General features: G+C 41.4%; 1 protein-coding gene across 3 annotated transcripts in view; it reads left to right on the plus strand.

The window, feature by feature from the left end:
* Positions 1 to 15,747, plus strand: part of gabbr1b (gamma-aminobutyric acid (GABA) B receptor, 1b) — a 120,469-nt gene that overhangs the window by 82,906 nt on the left and 21,816 nt on the right. For all 3 annotated transcript variants that reach the window (XM_058405171.1, XM_058405172.1, XM_058405173.1), the window contains 5 exons: positions 18 to 83; positions 189 to 380; positions 3,459 to 3,704; positions 4,533 to 4,596; positions 8,794 to 8,871. In XM_058405171.1, the coding sequence (XP_058261154.1) occupies positions 18 to 83; positions 189 to 380; positions 3,459 to 3,704; positions 4,533 to 4,596; positions 8,794 to 8,871 (646 nt within the window). The remainder of the gene's footprint in view (positions 1 to 17; positions 84 to 188; positions 381 to 3,458; positions 3,705 to 4,532; positions 4,597 to 8,793; positions 8,872 to 15,747) is intronic.

A 15,747-nucleotide genomic window follows, 5' to 3' on the forward strand; every position in this document is an offset into this window, starting at 1 on the left:
CCTCTCTCCTCCCACAGCGCCAGGATGCTCGGATCATCGTGGGTCTGTTTTATGAGACAGAGGCCCGGAAAGTCTTCTGTGAGGTCAGTCTCTGGTGCTTTTGTGGTCCGACATGATTAATGGTTTCCCAGGAAGAACTTCTTTCCTAGCTGAAAACCTGCCGGTTCGTGAAACTCTCCTCTCTGCAGGTCTATAAAGAGAAGCTGTACGGAAAGAAGTACGTCTGGTTCCTGATCGGTTGGTACGCCGACAACTGGTTCAAGATAAAAGACCCGTCAATCAACTGCACCGTGGAGCAGATGACGGAGGCGGTAGAAGGCCACGTTACCACGGAGATAGTCATGCTCAACCCTGAGACGGTTCGAGGAGCCTCCAATCTGGTGAGGCTTTTGTTTTTAGTCATTTGCTCCATCGCAATGTTTGTGTTTTTTATGCGTATATCGGTAGATTAACAGGAACGTGAACAATATAGAGTCTGTCACGGATCTAACGTGAATTAAGCTGTTCCTGCTGGAAAGCATGTCAGTTCACTGGAGAAAGGAAACAAGACGTGAAAGATGTTCTTTTGTTCCATGATGCCAATTAAATCTGTGAATTCCTGAACCTTGGTTTTGTGAACTGAAAGAAAACAAGTGGGCGGGGCTCTGTGACTGTGGTCTCTAACTTTGGATTCTTCCCACTCACCATCCAGCTCTCCCCATCCTGCAACAGCTAATAACATGAGGGTAAAAGCTAACAGGTGTTTCCTCTAAAACACACAGGCTAGCCACACAGGGCATCATAACACCTGAAAGCGCTATTCCTCCTTCTCTACATACAGTACATGAGTTCATAGACACTGTGATTAACAAATTTGATTAGACACTGTGATTAGACACCGTGATCAGATACTTTGATTGGGCACCTTGATTAGGTACTATGTTTGGGCACTGTGATTGGCCACTGTGATTAGACACTGTGAATGGACAGCCTGATTAGACACCGTGATTAGAGTGTGATTGAACACCATGACTGGGCACTGTGATTGGTGACTGTTATTGGCCACTGTGATTAGACACTGTGATTGGCCGCTGTGATTAGACACTGAATGGACAGCCTGATTAGACACCGTGATTAGAGTGTGATTGAACACCATGACTGGGCACTGTGATTGGTGACTGTTATTGGCCACTGTGATTAGACACTGTGATTGGCCGCTGTGATTAGACACTGAATGGACAGCCTGATTAGACACCGTGATTAGAGTGTGATTGAACACCATGACTGGGCACTGTGATTGGCCACTGTAATTGGTGACTGTGGTTGGCCAGTTAAACACTATAATTAGACACTGTGATTAGACACTAAAATTGGACATTGTGATCAGACACTGTGATTAGTCACCATGATAAGATACTATGATTGGACACTGTGATTAGGCACTGTGATTAGGCATTGTGAATGGACACTGTGATTTGCCACTGTGAATGGACACTGTGATTAGTCACTGTGATTGTACACTGTGATTAGTCACTGTGATTAGACACTGTGATTGGACAATGTAATTAGACACTGGGATTAGCCACTGGGATTAGTCACTGTGAATGGACACTTGGATTAGCCACTGTGATTAGTCACTGTGAATGGACGCTGGGATTAGCCACTGTGAATAGACACTGGGATTAGACACTCTGATTAGACACTCTGATTAGACACTGTGAATGAACACTGTGATTGGTCACTGTGATTAGTCACTGTGATTAGACACTCTGATTAGACACTGATTGGACACGGTGATTAGACACTGCTATTAAACATTGTGATTGGACACTGATTGGACACTGTGATTAGACACTGCTATTAAACACTGTGATTGGACACTGTGATTAGACCCTGTGATTGACAGCTAAGAGAGAGTTAATCACATCACTCTCACTCAGAGCATGGGCAGATGCAGGGGGTTTTGTCATGAAATTCTTCTTTTACCTTACAGTCTGCTAGGATTTCCTTGTTAGCAAGATTGAAAATTGCTGTAGTGCTGTATTTCCTCTTTCAGAGTACTCTCGCCCGTGAGACCATGATGTGGTTTCCATCCACCTGCTCGTGTTTTCCATCCACCTGTAGTTTCTATAGTGAAGATAGTGAAGACCATGATGTGGTTTCCATCCCCCTGTTTTTTTGCAAGCTTTGTCAACCTTACTAGAAAACCCAGTCATGTGGAAATCACCTAAAGGTTGCTAAACTTTTGAAGTATAAAACTTGGCTCTCTCATAAAGAAAGAGTGCTCTACAGGCGGGAAACGGAAAGTTATATTTCAAATAAACACCGTGTTGGTTCCAGTCCCTCTCTGATCATGTGGGTTTGGCTACCATCTTTCGGTACCACAGTCCTCTTCAGCGTGGTCACATGACCGTGATGGATTGAACGCTCTTCATGTTTGCACAAACATTTGAAAACACATCCCCGTGTCATGAATCGGCTCACAGCCAGAGTCATAGCTGTGGAAGATGTGATGGCTGTCTCTGGAGTCCAAACTGCTGATGAGAAGACAGGTGTGAGTTTCGGGGTGGAATGCGCTCCCGGGGGGATGCCGTTTGAAGCACATCCAGCTCCGGTGCCCCATGCTGGGAGCTGTCATGAGTACAGATGCCCCTGCTGTTCTCCCACATCCTGCTCAGTCTGGGCTTATTTCCAGATGCCCGCGCTTTACACCTGATGCCAAAAAAAAAAATAAAAACACGTCATATTGGACAGGCATGTTTGTGGAAAATTCGGCATGCTAAATTTGCTTCATTCTGGAGCGATTTTCTCTCCCTCATTTCCTCCTGCCATACTGCTCTTTGATGCAGTGGATTTGAAAGGCAGGAAATGCTTTTTGACAGCGTTGATGCTTTATGTGCACGCACACCCATATACTGTACTACCTCTCTGGCTTTTACACATGCACGGACACACACACACACACACACTCAGAGCCCCAAGCTATTTACCTACACCTTGGCTTTTTGGCTAAATGGACCTGTCTGTAGCGTAAAAAATGGTGGAGTCATTACTTCGGATAGGTGAGAGGAGGAGAAAATCATTTTTTGCCATCTGCAGCTGAAATAACTGCAAAACCACTTTCTCTCTCCTGTCTCTAAATTCCCCACAATTCCCCTTTTAAGCAGTGTCACACAGGGATTTTGTATTTTTTTGCATGTGTATGTCTGTGCATGTGTAAAAGCCAGAGAGGTAGTACAGTATATGGGTGTGCGTGCACATAAAGCATCAACGCTGTCAAAAAGCATTTCCTGCCTTTCAAATCCACTGCATCAAAGAGCAGTATGGCAGGTGTGAATGAAAAGGGGAAAGAAGCTACCGCCATCTGCATAAAATGCTTCCACAGGGAAGGAATGCACTTAATCTTGACTTATACTGTATAATTCTCTCTCTCTCTCGCCATCTGTGACATACATGTTTTCATTTTGTTTGCCTTGCAGACCTCACAGGAATTCTTGACCCAGCTGATGTCTAAACTGGGAGGGAAGAACCCGGAAGAAACTGGAGGGTTTCAGGAAGCGCCGCTCGCCTATGACGCAGTGTGGGCTCTAGCTCTGGCGCTCAATAAGACTGTTGGACCATTAAGGGCCAGAGGCCGCAGGCTGGAGGACTTTAACTACAACAACAAGGACATTACTGCTGAGATTTACCGTGCCCTCAACACCAGCTCATTTGAGGGAGTCTCAGTGAGTAACAGGATGGATGGATTTGGGTTGATAGGTAGATGGATGGATGGATGGATGGATGCATGGATGGAAGAAGATTGGATGAATAGATGAGTAGGTTTGTGGATGGATGGTTTTGGTCAGCTGATGCTGAATGGATGGATGGATGGATGGGTGCATGTCTGGGTGGGTTTGTGAATTAGTGGATGAATGAATGGGTTGGTTTTGTGTGTGACTGGAGGGTGGATGGATGGCTGGCTTGATGGATGGACAGGAAGCTTGATGGGTGGATGAAAGGATGCATGAATTGATGTGACAGGTTTATGGTTGGATGGATGAATGAATGGGTGGATGGATAGGTTTGTGGGTTTCTGGATGGAATGATGGATGGTTGGATGGATGGGTGGGTGGCTGGATGGATGGATGGATAGATGGATGCATGGCTTGGTGTTTCAGTTTATGGTTGGATGGATGGATGGATTGGTGGATGGATGATTATTTTTTGTAAGTGGATGAATTGGTGTTGGCTGGAAAGATGGATGGATATAGGGATGGATGGATGCATGGATGGAGGGATGGATGGATGGCTTGCTGGATTGCTGAGTCAGAAAATGGATAGATGTAGAGAAGCTTTCAAAAAGGAACAGGCCAAATAGATAGCTTTTTATTATATTGGTCTACCCTCCATCATTGAAAGTCATGTTGCTTTAAAATAGTAGGAAGTGTGATATCTCCATTACGGAGAAGAAAATGTGTGTTTAGGATGTGCCAAAGAAAGAGATGAAGACTTCAAAGCCATTAATGAGAGTCTGTAAAATATGAAATGATCTTTCCTGTCATCTCTTCCAGGGTCACGTTGTGTTTGACGCACAGGGATCGAGAATGGCCTGGACACTGATCGAGCAGCTGCAAGGTAACGCCGTCGATTTGACTGAATCTCCATCATTGCATCAACATGTGATTACGATAATCACTCATTCACTGCATGTATAATTACCTGTGACTCCAGAGAGGACATGACTTCAGTCAGCGGCAGACAGGAAAATCGCACTGGTTTGTGTGTGTTTGAAGGCTGAAATGATAATGATTAATATGTAAGGTTTTGTGAAAGGCCCTGCATCGCTGCATGTCGTCCGGGTAAACATTTACCCCTTCTTTTAACCCACTGCTGCCCGACCGAGTGTGAGTGCAGTGTGTGAAAAGGCTTTTAAGAGGCAGCAGCTGCAGGTTAAGTGCTACATGTCAGCAGTGATCATTACACTCCACTACTTCCTGACATGCAGATGATTTATGAGACTGGTGTCAGCCTTGTCGTTTCTTGTTCCAGGGACACACAGGTGTCAGGTGATACACGCCCAAGTCTCGTTTTATTTTTCTTTTCTGTTTTTTAAAGCTCACACGATCTGTATTTATCCGTTCAAGGCTGAAAAATGTAAACAGATTGACATCTATACAAACTTACATTTGAATCAAATGAACTTAATTCAATTAGCTGCTCATTAATATTACTATTATTAACATAAAATACATAATTCATATTAATTTTACATCAGCTGGTGCTGTTTGTTCATGTTCTTTAACAGCAGCTCGGACAGTATTTTTGCTATAATACGTATGTTTTGGTTTCTATTGTAACAGCTGACTTGTATGCAGGATGCACTACATAATCAAATCTTATTCATATATTGACGAAAATGTTGATATTTATCAAAGATCTTGTAAATGTTCTGCAAGAAGATGTTTATTTATCTTCCTTTATTGAAGAAGTCTCCAGTTTTAGTAGGTTTTATAGTAGGACCGCCGAATGGGCGGGGCTTCTGGCAATCCTGTCCGTCTCTCTACTTATTTATTGATAAATGTAAAATAGTGTTTGTGTTTATGAACATCCATCTACGTGGTGCTGGAATGAGGTTTAAATTGCTAGAACTTGTATTTGAGATGCAGTTTTTAGAACTATATGTAGTAGAAAATGTCAAACATTGCTGGTGTGAAGGGTTTCCCCAGGCTCAGGAAAGCTGATTTCATTTCTGTACTAAAATAGCCCCCCTCTTTTTTTTTTTTTTTAGAGTGAATGTTCTGTTGTTGTTGTTGTTTAGGCAGGTGCTTTTCCTGTGCTCGGTGATGGAATAGAAATAGACCCCTGCTCTTTTCTGCTTCACTGTCTCGATCAAGCAGCTGCAATGCCAAGTTCATCGATATTCCAGTCCCTGCTACCACACGCTGATTGCATCCTCTTATCTCCACTGGGGTTTTGTCAGGCCGTAGCTATTTCCAGAGTCCGAACCGTGTGATTGGCGAGGCTTATTCTCCTGCTCATGTCTTTGTGCCTGTGTCGTCACCCGTATCTCCTATCCAACTTTCCAGCTCTGTAGCTTTAAAAAGGAGCTTTATTTTTAAAGCCTGAAGTATATTTTTCCTCTTCTTGTTCGGTGTAGATTGAAATGGTTGAAAAGATTGTTGCCTTATATAAAGAATGTGGTTGTTTGAGTGAGGCTAACTGGAGGGAGGGAGGGAGGCAATGCCGAGTCTCAGTGCATCAAGGCATCGAATGGCTGATTTGTGACTCGGTAGCTTTGTGAGCTGCAGATGCAAGGTGTACCCTTTCACTATAACAGCTCTGGTGCAATAAAACACTCGGGGAAAAAAAAGCTATACTCACATGCATACTCTCTCGCCGTCTGTGTCTCTCTCTTTCTCTTTCCTCCGCTCGACTGCTTGTTAAACACCAAGAATGAGATGTTCCTGGGATGAATTTTCCTGCCAAGTCACTTTGCGAGATATTTGAACCCACAAGCACACATCAACACTCCCGTAAGAGTCTTAAGTGCTAGATTTTAGTGGCATGTAGAGTAGATTTCAGCCTCATGAGCCGTGACACATTTATATCCACATTTCTTTAGATGTTGAAAAACTAACAGCAGGATAATACTGGCTAGCTCATCTCAGCCTGAGACGCTCTGCCCACGGACCGTATGTTATATATTATACACTGAGCTAGACCAAACGAACAGAGTCTTTCCACTTATATTGTCTACACACACGTCTACAAAACCTTAAATAAAGTGTGTCTAAAACATTTGAGCGTGTTCATGTGCAGTGAGGAATGAGTATGTAATCCTGTCATCATGTATCTGTTCAGAGTGATTTTTTTTCCAGTGACAGGCAATATACAGCTGGACAGGACATCAGTAAGTGACGTCACTTTGACGTGACGCTTCATTGAGCAAGACTGAATCATTTGGCAAATTAGTTTGCTATTGATTTCCCCTGTCCTGGTTTCCATTCCTGGGCTAAGATGCGAAGAAGGAAAACACAGAAAGGAAATGAGGAAGAGCAAATAAACGATCGAGACACACCCAACGATTAAGTGGCAAGGATCTACAGAAAACAGATAAACAAGGCTTAGAATTGCACGAGTTTACAGAAACAGTTCCACGGAAAGTGGAAATAAGTTTGGGATGTGTCTAATTAATAAATCAGATGTATTTATATTTAATATGGTGAGCCAGTGGGGTCAAAAACAGGTGGGCAGAGCGTGGAGGTCGAATGGGGTCAGAAAGTAGGCTGGATCTGACAGCTAAGTTGTGAGATTTTTAACATTTTCTTTTTGTTCTAATCACTCAAACTGATGATGTGCCTGAGGCCTCAACTAATATTCATCTTCCTTCTTTATGGTAGTTACTGAATAGTTCTTAGCTGTAACAACTTGTCTTTCATATCGAGCCTACTTTTGACCCCCTTCGTCCTCCACAGTTTGTTCCAGTTTATGATTCTCTTGGCTTCCAAGTATACATGCCAGTGGCATGTATACTTAATTACTGGATAGATTATTCATTCATTCATTTATCTTCCCCCTCCAGCATGTTTCTTGGATGTCAGAGTAATCCTGAGAACACAAATAGAGTACATTTGATCTCAGGATTGAACCTGGAGCTGTGAGGCAGCGGTGCTACTTACTGCTCCGCCTTGTTGCTCATACGCTTTAGGATGAATAACTAAATGTCAAGTTTTAAGAGGTTTACCTACATTTGCTCATTTGTGTGTAAAATGGGAAGCCAAGGGTATCCTAAAATGGTGGGCCAAATGTGGAGGTCGAATGGGGTCAAAAGTACGTGACATGGCGGCTAAATTGTTGCATTTAATTATGCTTAGGATCAGTTTTAAAATCCATTTTATATCAATTCAGGTCTAATTATTTTTAATGCATGGCTGTCTCACTCTAAAATAGTCCCAGTGTGCTGAAACTAAGATTTAATTAAAGTGACAGATAATTAAGAAAAGCTGTAGAAGTTCAAATGAAATGAACACCTCAGCGTTCGAGCGTCATGAGCGCTTTTCGTTGAAATGATGCTGGAGTCGGTGTTATACAGTGAAAGCACACAGCAACAACAGGAGCTAATAATAACTCTTTCTCTCTCACTGTGTTCTCTGTTTTTCACTTTCTATCCTGTTTTTCCTTTCCGTTACTTGCTCACACGTAGATATATAGGATACACACACACACACACATACACACACACATGAATTTCCCAGGAGGTAGCTGGAGCTGAGTGCAGTAATTATGCTTAATGATTACCTGATAATTATAATGCTTCTCACTTAACTTAATTTCTTGTTGTGTATGCGGCTGCAGACCCCTGGAGTCCTGTAAAGACCCAAATGGCAATAAATGGCGCAGACAACATGCACTGCATGTGTATATCTGTGTGTGTGTGTGTGTGTGTACTATCTGGCTGTTAGTGCAGTTGCTTTCAGCCTGATTACATGAAATGAAGATAAATTTCTCCGCCAGCTCTTTCTTCTGCACTGGAATATCACGGTTATACAGTTACTGTATCTGAATTGTGGAGAAAAAACAGGAAAGAACCGTCACGTGCATTGTTTATATGAGAAGGAACTCTCACAATCATGAGGATTGATGATAGATTCTGGTTTCGGGCTGCTGGCTTTAAGCAGAAAGCTGCTCCTGTATTAAGAAAGCTGTCAAAATCTTCAGCTGTCTTATCATGTTGATTTAAAGCGCTGTATGACGGGACACCTGCCATGCCTCTGTCTCTTATTATACCTCTACTGTGTCTCTCATGCTGTCTCACACTCCTGTCTCCTATAGGAGGGAGCTATAAGAAGATCGGATATTACGATATGACCAAAGGCAATCTCTCCTGGTACGGGAACGACAAGTGGATAGGTGAGAGACGTGATTGTCTTCTATTCTATTCTATTCTATTCTATTCTATTCTATTCTATTCTATTCTATTCTATCATGGTGGTGTTGAGTTCTCAAATCTGATTGGGCAGAAGGTGTTGATTCATTTCAATACATTTAAATGTGTCTGTTATTATGATGTTATCGTTTCTATAGTAACAGGACAGGACAGAACAAAAAGAAAGCAAAATATAGAATAATTGTGGTTGTGAAGCTGATGGAAGGGGTCTGCAGCGTTACCAAGTTTTCCTACTCAGGAAAGTCTTCAGGATTTAGTTTTGTTTAAAATGAGACAAATCAGAGAAGCTGATGAGGTTTATAGCTGCTGTAGTGAACAGATAACAGGAACAAGCTCATTCCATAGTATTAAATGGATAAAATGTATGATTTGTTTTTTTAATAAATTAAAAAAATTGCTAGGGTTGGAAACATGCTGTCATTATGAGGTGTTTTAATCTTCACTTATAGACTTTTATATCTCTTTATCATCGACCATCAGGCCTCCTACCTCGCTTCCTTCCTTTTTTTTTTCACTCTTTATCTTTCAAAAACACACACTGTTCCTTCCACGTTGCTTTTCTTTTATAGCTCTGTGTCTCTTATGGTCACATCCATAACCCCATACACAAACACACACACACACACACACACACACATACACACACACATACACACACGCTCAGAGCAGATCCGACGCAAGCCAAGCTGGAGGCTGTTAATCAATCAGTCAAACTCTGTTTAGTATTCTCTTTGTGAGAACAAGAAGATAGAGGGAAGGAAGGAAGGAAGGACGGGGGAAAAAAATGAAAAATGAATGACATTAGAAAACTGCCACTAGGTAATTCCAAACATAAATTGAGCAAGCAGACTAATAAAAAATCTGCCCCACATAGTATGAGTGATGGCAGCGTTCAGTTTTCTAATCAAATTTCATGACTGGCTCAAACTCCGTCTCAGGGAGGCTGTGTGGAGAAGATGCCTCATGACATCTGGAACAAAACAAATCAGAAGGAAAGACCAGACAGGCGGCCGAGAGGCGTCTCCGCGTCCTCCAAGGATATGAATAGTCCAATCAGCATAGGCAGCAGTGACGTGCATCCTACGCGCTTCCAAATTTTTCTGTCAGCCGTTTAGAACTCAAAAGCAGGATGCGGGATTCCAAAATTGTATCTGAGTTGCGTGCTCGATGTCATTAGCTCCAGGCTCGTTTAGCTGGCGGGCTGAAGATAGAGTGTCAGCTCTGAACACGCAGCTCTTTATGCGCAGTGTGCATTCCCTGAACAAGGCCAGCGTATGCCTGCGAGCTTTCGAAACGGCCTTATTAGCTTTTTAAAATGTAGAGAATCCATCAAGCTCCATGGCAACTGTAGCGAGCCTGTGTCACTGAAAGCGCTAATTGCGATTTTCACGAAAACGCTTCCGGTGGGAATGTGAGGAAGGCTGCAAGTGTTTATTCAACTTGTGAGTGTGAACACCGAGGTGACAGCTGGCTGATGTAGCAAATCCTGTTACCTATAGATTCAGTGTGAGATTGTATGTGTGTTTGTGTGTGTGTGTGTGTGTGTTTGTGTTTGTGGGGTGAAGTGGAACCTGTCAGAAAGGCATTGGAGTGACAGTGACCATTGACCTTCATGGTATTATGCTCCATATTGCGTAGAGAGTAAGGAGACTCTGGGGAGAAAAATAGTATGTCTGCATGCTGCACACGCACCAAGGTTAATGCATGAGCTGTGTGTGAGTGCGTGTGTGTGTGTGTGTGTGTTTGTGGAACCCGATGGCAGGGACACAAGCCGTGCCATCTGGGAGCATGGACACACACATGCCAACTGTCACAGTGTAGACGCGCAAGCATCCCGGGTCACCGCTGGGTAGTAAAACGGCCGTAGTGACCCTGTCACACTGTCGCCATGGTGAGCGTTGCTTAGCGCCAACCTCATGCCCGCTGCTGTTCCGTGTCTAAAAATAAACATTAAGCAGTGACGTGGTTGAATAAAGGAACTGCCAAGGAGAGTGTGACTTTGCTCCAGGATGTTACATGTTAAGCAATTCCTTCTTTTTTATTTGGCATGCTTCTCTCTCTCTCTCTCTTTCACTCTCTTTCTCTCTTTTGCTGTCTCTCCTAACACGCTACATGTTCTCTCCCCTTCCCTGGTCGCCCATGACAACCGCTGCATTGCTGCCGTCTTCTCCCATCTCCGTAGCAACCGTTACCGTTATGAGGCTTGGTTGCCATGGTAGCGTATGCCCCTGATTTCACCATCAAGGTCAGGTAGAAGTACTAAAAAGCGAATGCAGACAGGCAGGCCCCAAACACACACACACACACACACACACATACACACACACACACACACACACACTGGATAGGGATGATCAGTCACAGCACAAATAGAAACATACAATACAATGTGAAGTCAATTCTGCACTTTTCAAAGCAAAAACTCTATCAGATCATCTGGAAACAATCCTCAGTGTCTCCGCTGCCTTGTCTCCAGAGAGAGACAGATTTTCCTGTCTGTGAAACATTAGAGATATCTGGTAGAAAACAAAAAATGACAAGAAACTATGGGTCGAAAGGGAGGTAATGTCCTTCTGGTATGTTACGATGATTCAATGTCATTTATATATATATATATATATGTATGTATAAATGACATTGAATCATCGTAACATACCAGAAGGATGTCATTTATGTATAAATGACATTGACATCTATCAATCTATTTATCTAGTTAGTTAGTTAGTTTTTTTGTCAGTTTTTGACATTTAACCCTCTGCATTTTAGCTCATGGATAAGTTTCAGTGCTTTCTATCCATCTACGAAAACAACACAGAGCAGATCGTATAAGCTAACTGCTTTAAAATAAAATAGAGGACACTGGCTGTCACTAACAATTAAGCATTCGCAAATCGCAGGCAGCGGACCATAAACATCAGGTGGACAATAAAAGTGGCATATGTTTGAATTTTTTCACGTCTCCTATCCATCTGCCATCTCTGACAGATTTAACTTCTGTGGTAATGGGCACTGGGTAACGAGACTAACTAAAATACCTACGTAAATCAGACGACATGCTCTGTGGATGAGTAGAACAGTGGATCAGTAGATCGGTGGATGATTAGATCAGTGGATCAGTAGATTGGTGGATGATTAGATCAGTGGATGAGTAGATTTGTGGATAAATAGATCAGTGGATCAGTAGATCAGTGGATCAATAGATCAGTGGATGAGTAGGTCAGTGGATAAATAGATCAGTGGATCAGTAGATCAGTGGATGAATAGATCAGTGGATGAGTAGGTCAGTGGATGAATAGATCAGTGGATGAGTAGGTCAGTGGATAAATAGATCAGTGGATCAGTGGATCAGTAGATCGGTGGATAATTAGATCAGTGGATCAGTAGATTGGTGGATGATTAGATCAGTGGATCAGTAGATTGGTGGATGATTAGATCAGTGGATCAGTAGATTGGTGGATGATTAGATCAGTGGATGAGTAGATTTGTGGATCAGTATATCAGTGGATAAATAAATCAGTGGATGAGTAGATCAGTGGATGAGTGGATCAGTAGATCAGTAGGTCAGTGGATAAGTAGATCAGTGGATGATTAGATCAGTGGATCAGTAGATCAGTGGGTGAGTAGATCAGTGGATAAATAGATCAGTAGATGATTAGATCAGTGGATAAGTAGATCAGTGGATGAGTAGATCAGTGGATCAGTGGATGAATAGATCAGTGGATCACTAGATCAGTTGATCAGTGGGTCAGTAGATTAGTGGATGATTAGATCAGTGGCTCACTAGATCAGCTGATCAGTGGCTCACTAGATCAGCTGATCAGTGGATCACTAGATCAGTGCATCAGTAGATCAGTGTACCTGTATATCAGTAGATCACCTTTTGTCACAAAATGATCCCAGCCATTAAAATTAGAACATAATTGGTTGATTGCCCAGTAACGTGATGCTCTGTCTCTCTTCCTAATCATTCCATTGCTAATTACATGCTTAAGACCTCGCCAGCTCCTGACACCTGAACGTGTGTGATCTGTGTGGATGGCTTTCCCTAAGCACCACAAAGAAAAGTCTTTATTTACTAAATATTTACTTCAGATTTCTTCCTTCAGGAGTGACATATTTCTCTCACAAAACATTCACACTGGATATCTAGATGTAATCCTCACTTCTTTATTACGTTGCTGGTTAATTGGTCGTATAAGAGGGTAGTTAGTTGTGTACAACATTTATTTTTAAATTTAAGTTTTATTTTCTTGGAGATTATTTAGACTGAGAGGGAACAACAGGATGTTTCATACAGAAAGTCCTTGAAGCTGGAGGAGGGTAATCCAGGTGATGGTAGGTGGTGTAAAGTAAAGTACTGATGCACCAAAATTCTTGGAATAAAGCCAAAACCTGATACATGTTATTTTTTCAGTCGGAGAACCGAAGGCTGGAATGATGCTAGCTGCGTTTTTTTCTTTTCTTTTCAGTAGACGTTAAAATGGCAGAACGAAACTCAACATGCTCTAGTAGAGCTGATTGAGGATGCAGAAATCCAACATCCTCAACGACAAAGGATGACCGATCATCCATGACAATGAGTTCTGTTCTATTTTTTTTTTTTACTTTGTTCTTTGACACTTTTGACACAATTCTGTATTTCCATTCCTTCTTTTCTTAAAACCCGTGACTACAGATGGCGTCCTAGCAGAGACTTTCATTGTCATGTCTGTCTCCCTGCTGTATCGGTTACAGTATAGTGAGCAAGTTGTACATCATCTTGATACTCGATTTCCACATGGTCAACATTTTCACCACTGATCTGCTGCTCAAACTTCTTTCAACTCTTTTTTTGATGACAGGAACTGGAAAATATCAAAGAAGAACGTTTTAACTCCTGTCTAATTCCCAGTACCATTAAAAGTTAACATTAAAAGTGTCGGATTGGCCGCTTTGTTGTAGTCTTTTAATTTTCAGTCAATATTGTCGGCAGATTTTTTGTTTTCTGTGGGTCTGTTTTGGCTGAAAATGTTGGAGCATCTCGACTTTATAGCGTAAGAGATTTTGTGTTTAGGAGCCATGTTGTAAATGAAGTTTAGTTTAATTTTCGTTTATTAGTAAATTCGAGACTTTCACATTCTGACCCGCAGTCCCATGATTGCATTAAACAGGATATACATCTGGAAAAAAACAAATAATCGAACTAACAAATGAATGAATGAACAAACAAATGAATAAATAAATGAATTGAATGAGCAAACAAACGAAGGAATGAACAAACAATGAATGAACAAAAGAATGAATGAACTAACAAATGAACAAACAATCAAATGAATGAATGAACAAAAGAATGAAGGAACTAACAAGCAAATAAATAAATAAATGAACAAACGAATAAATGAACAAACAAATGGATGAACATCCAAACAATTGAATGAACAAACAAACAAATGAACGAACAAACAAACATACAAATGAACAAACAAGCAAATGAATGAACAAACGAATGAATAAATAAACAAACGAATGAATAAATAAACAAATGAATGAATGAATGAACAAACAAACGAATGAATGAATGAACGAACAAATGAATCAATAAATGAATGAATGAGCAAACAAATGAATGAATGAACAAACAAATGAATGAATGAACAAACAAATGAACAAACAATCAAATGAATGAATGAACAAACAAATAAATAAATAAATGAACAAACAAACGAATAAATGGACAAATGGATGAACAACCAAACAAATGAATGAACAAACTAATGAATAAATAAACAAACAAACGAATGAATGAACAAACAAATATTTAAATGAACAAACAAACAAATGAATGAACAAACAAACGAAGGAATGAACAAACAAATGAACAAAAAATCGAATGAATGAACAATAGGGCCCAAATCTGGAGATTGGGCAGTGGTCTCTCTCCTTTTTTTTTCCCAGAGCTGTATATATGGATGCTTAGTATAAGTTTATTTGATAAAACAAACACAAAGTAATAAAATACACAGAAAGTAAAACAGAATAATGGAAAAAAACAAAAACAAATACAAAGCATTATAAAGCTGGATGTTACATGGCATGATGGAATTTTTCAGCTTATTTTTCTTGTTTCCTTGAAGGACCATAAAAAAAGCTAATCTCGGTATAATCCTCGGCTGCTGATGACGATGCAATTCTTCATCAGCGAGATAAAGATTTGACAGTGTAACTACGTCTCTTTTCCACAATAACGACCTTTCACTGCAAGATGTGTGAACACTCTATTCTGATTTCATGAGAATGTGTATGATAGTGTAGCGTGTCCTGTTCCCTACACCGAGTGTGTGAAGGCTTTCCTGGAGTTTTTTCCCTCACGTCATTGCTGCCTTCGCGAGAGCTGACTCCACAAGGAGACACGTCATTAATGCCATGTCCGCTGCTGCTGAAGTGTCTCACCACTGAAAATGAGAAAGCCTTCATACGGAGCCGAACATGATCCAACCAGCCAATTTCCCCTCTCCAATTTTCTCCTAAGGGCCGAGTGGCCAGGAACCTATCGATCGCTCTGCCTCTAGTGAAAGAGATTTTTAAGAGAAAATCAGCATGAGGAAAACAGGATTTCAATCCTGTAACAAGAAATGTAAGTGATCTGTTTGACGAGGAGACAGTAAAACGATTAACTATACTATCCAATAAAATAGACCTCAATATGAGGGGGGTGACATCACGTCTTGAATCGCCACGGTAACCGCATCGATGGGCACAGAAAAGTTTTTCTTCTCTCTGTCAGTCTCTTTCTCACTGACTCTCTCTCTCAGTCTCTTTCTCACTGACTCTCTCTCTCTCTTTGTCTCTCTCCCTCCATC

The sequence above is a fragment of the Hemibagrus wyckioides genome, linkage group LG12, assembly GCF_019097595.1.
Source record: "Hemibagrus wyckioides isolate EC202008001 linkage group LG12, SWU_Hwy_1.0, whole genome shotgun sequence".
Classification (NCBI taxonomy): Eukaryota; Metazoa; Chordata; class Actinopteri; order Siluriformes; family Bagridae; genus Hemibagrus; species Hemibagrus wyckioides.